Here is a 3,705-nt window from a genome sequence, read left to right as displayed (position 1 = left end):
GTGTGGTAGCCTATGTCACCATGTTGAGTTTCATGCTTGTCCAAAAGTGAAACTGCCTGTGATTTAATGCTCCTGCCCTGGTGAAGTTAACTGTTTTAGTTCAAACATCAATAACATGGTTTAGTTTTAGCACTGACTTACAACACATGCTGATGTACATGCATACAATGCAAAAATACCAGTTCTGAGTTTACTTCAGTCACTTTCTTGCATCCGCTTCAAAAGTCAGACATTTTTTTCCTGTCAGAGTCGGACAACCATCGGTTGTAACACATGCCAGTTTGTTCCAATTAAGTCCCATTTTGTCAAAACATGCATTTACAGCGGGAGAACAAGTATTTGATACACTGCTGATTTTGCAGGTTTTCCTACTTACAGAGCATGTAGAGGTTTGCAATTTTTCAAAAATCCAGAAAAATCACATTGTATGATTTTTAAATTAATTTGCATTTTATTGTACATCAGAAAAGCAGAAAATAATATTTGGTACAGAAACATTGGTTTGCAATTACAGAGATCATACGTTTCCTGTAGTTCTTGACCAGGTTTGCAACCACTGCAGCAGGGATTTTGGCCCACTCCTCCACAATGACCTTATCAGACACTTCAGGTTTTGGGGTTTTCGCTGGGCAATACAGACTTTTAGCTCTTTCAGGAGTTTCCACCCATGCTTCATGGTTGGGATGGTGTTCTTAGGGTTGTACTCATCCTTCTTTTGCCTCCAAACACGGCGAGTGGAGTTTACACCAAAAAGCTCTATTTCCGTCTCATCAGACCGCATGACCTTCTCCCATTCCTCCTCTGGATCATCAAGATGGTCATTGGCAAACTTCAGACGGGCCTGGACATGCGCTGGCTTGAGCAGGGGGGCCTTTTAATCTATGACGGCATAGTGTGTTACTATACATCACTTCATCAAGGCTCCATGAGGTGAGAGCTTGCATGGAGCCCCAGGCCGAGAGAGATTGACCATCATTCAATTCAATTCAATTTTATTTATAGTATCAATTCATAACAAGAGTTATCTCAAGACACTTTACAGATAGACCACACTCCAGAATTTACAAGGACCCAACAGTTCTAGTGGTTTCCTCCAGAGCAAGCACCAGTGCGACAGTGGCGAGGAAAAACTCCTTTTAGGCAGAAACCTGGGACAGACCCAGGCTCTTGTAGGCGGGTCTGACGGGCCGGTTGGGGTTAGAATGAAGAGTGGCAATAACAAAAATAGAAAAAATTTGTATTTTGTAGCAGTTCTTTGTAGTAGTTCATACATAGCAGGACGCTGTCGGCATTACAAGGCACAGCAGGACGTAGCAGGACGTACAGGACGTAGCAGGCACCGCAGTGTAGCAGTTGAACATGGCATCACAGAACGTGTAGCGGGACCATGGCGATAGCTGCTCATCTTGAACTTCTTCCATTTTCTAATAACCGCCAACAGATGTGGCCTTCTCATCGAGCTGCTGGCCTATTGTCTTGTAGTCCATCCCAGCCTTGAGCAGGTCTACAATTTTATCTCTGATGGCCTTCCACAGCTCTCTGGTCTTGACCATTGTGAAGAGGTTGGAGTCTGTTTGAGTGTGTGAACAGGTGCAGTTAATACAGGTAATCAGTGAAGAACAGGAGGGCTTCTTACAGGTCTGTGAGAGCCCAAATTATTACTGGTTGGTAGGTGATCAAATACTTATGTCATGTAATAAACTGCAAATTAATTATTTAAAAATCATACAATGTGATTTTCTGGACTTTAGTTTTAGATTCTGTCTCTCACATTTGAAGTGTACCTATGATAAATGCTTTGTAAGTAGGAAAACCTGCAAAATCAGCAGTGTATCAAAAACTTGTTCTCCCCGCTGTACTTCAGTGAACCAGTCACTCCCAGTCGTTGCCCCTTTCATCGACCGCATTGCTGCCAGATCCTCTGTTATCTAAGTCTTTCGTTATCCCACATACAACAATGAGTAACTGGGCTGTGTCGTGGACATCGCAGCCTTTGTCCAGAGCCAAGGACAAAGGACAAGTTTCTGAGCTCCCCTTCAGAAAATGGCTTGGTGTTTTTGGCGATCTTGCGGGAGATCACACAGCTGGTTTGACAGCTGCATCCCTGGTTGTGCAGCACTTGGTAAAAGCCTTGTTGCTTTTGCAGTTTAACTAGCAAAGCTTCAGATGTCCTGCTCTGCATCATTCAAATTGTTGTAGTTCTCTGTGTTTAGTAAAGTAGAGGCGATTCAAATTATAATCCTTCAACACATACTGCAGGTATACGTTCGCAATGCAATGCAGTTGTATTCCATGCATGATGTACACTTATTTACGTTTGATTACTACATTCCCATTGACCTCATGCACAATGCTTAGGTCTGAGCCATACTGTTTTTTAGTTATTAGGTGCTGTGTAGAATATCACGGTCCTATAACTTGTTGGTCAGACTCAGAGATCAAAGACTTCTATCTCACACAGACTATGGATATTAATGCATAGAAATTCAAGCATTAGAAAACCATTAGAAAGTGCTTGTACATTGATGGGTATTGATTTGGATGATTCTTCTTTACCAGGTGAAGGCACTGAAAGAGAAGATAGAAGCAGAAAGAGGAAAAGACAACTTTCCTGTATCTGGGCAGAAGCTGATATACGCCGGGAAAATCCTGCAAGATGACACACCTATTAAGGACTACAACATTGATGAAAAGAATTTTGTTGTAGTGATGGTTTCCAAGGTAAGAGCTGAGTTGATTGTAATACTTGAGTTTTCTGGGTGAAAGTATTACAAGTATATTGTTATATTTTAGTAGATTTTGCATAGCCATAGCTGTCTAACAGCACCTTCTTCTGAACTGGCTAAAGGCTAAATCCGCAGCTGCTGCCTCACCCCCGGCCTCCGACGCCCCCAAGCCCCCTGTACAGGACTCAAGCTCCACGTCAGCAGCTGTCCAAGCCACAACCCCAGCATTAGCCCCAGTCCCAACCCCAGCAGCTGTCCCCATTCCCTCCGAGGAGGCCAAAGAGGAGCCGAGTGCTGCAGCCACAGAACCACAACAGCCAGCCAGGTAGAACCTGTCTATTACACAACTTAGTGTTTTTGAAACCGTTCTCGACTTACAATAGAGAGTTAGGAAGTGGTGCTGGATTTACGGTTTGATCAGAGCATGGGATTGTGATAGTGACATAAAATGTCCCATCACTGTCACAATGGTGACTACTTCCCAACTCTCCCAAAAATGATTTGTCAGTCAACCTATATGCTAAATATCGAACATGGGTTATTCAGTGGTTAGGATTCAAGACAATTCTGACATCCATTTCTTAAATATAACTCACAGATATGTTTACACACTTAACAAATACTGAAAGTCGAATATAATTCGAATAGTAAAAAAACAATACTATTTGAATGTGTCTTTTTTGAAATATGTGGGCTAACATTAGCTAATATCACTTTTCTCACCTTAGCCTACCCACTTGTCACTCTTGTCTCGTCTTATGAACAATAAGTTAGCGGGAGTGAGAAACACAAGGCATTTCGAGGTCTAATGGGGTTTTTCCATCACGTGGTTCCTGCTCGACCCGCCCGCGGTGCCCCTTTTTCCGTTGCACATGTTTAACGCCTCGTGCATGAGGCAAGCGTGGCTGGTCATCGTAGCAGGAAACCGCCATGACGTAACGCCACACACACACACACACACACACACACACACACACAC

General features: G+C 43.1%; 1 protein-coding gene across 2 annotated transcripts in view; it reads left to right on the top strand.

Annotated features, from left to right (window-relative positions):
* rad23aa (RAD23 homolog A, nucleotide excision repair protein a) overlaps positions 1-3,705 on the top strand; it is a 12,085-nt gene that overhangs the window by 1,804 nt on the left and 6,576 nt on the right. For both annotated transcript variants that reach the window (XM_032537812.1, XM_032537813.1), the window contains exons 2-3: positions 2,560-2,721; positions 2,849-3,051. In XM_032537812.1, coding sequence (XP_032393703.1) covers positions 2,560-2,721; positions 2,849-3,051 — 365 coding nt within the window. The remainder of the gene's footprint in view (positions 1-2,559; positions 2,722-2,848; positions 3,052-3,705) is intronic.

This window comes from Etheostoma spectabile, chromosome 15 (assembly GCF_008692095.1).
Source record: "Etheostoma spectabile isolate EspeVRDwgs_2016 chromosome 15, UIUC_Espe_1.0, whole genome shotgun sequence".
NCBI classification, from domain to species: domain Eukaryota; kingdom Metazoa; phylum Chordata; class Actinopteri; order Perciformes; family Percidae; genus Etheostoma; species Etheostoma spectabile.
This window is presented reverse-complemented; position numbering and strand designations above follow the sequence as displayed.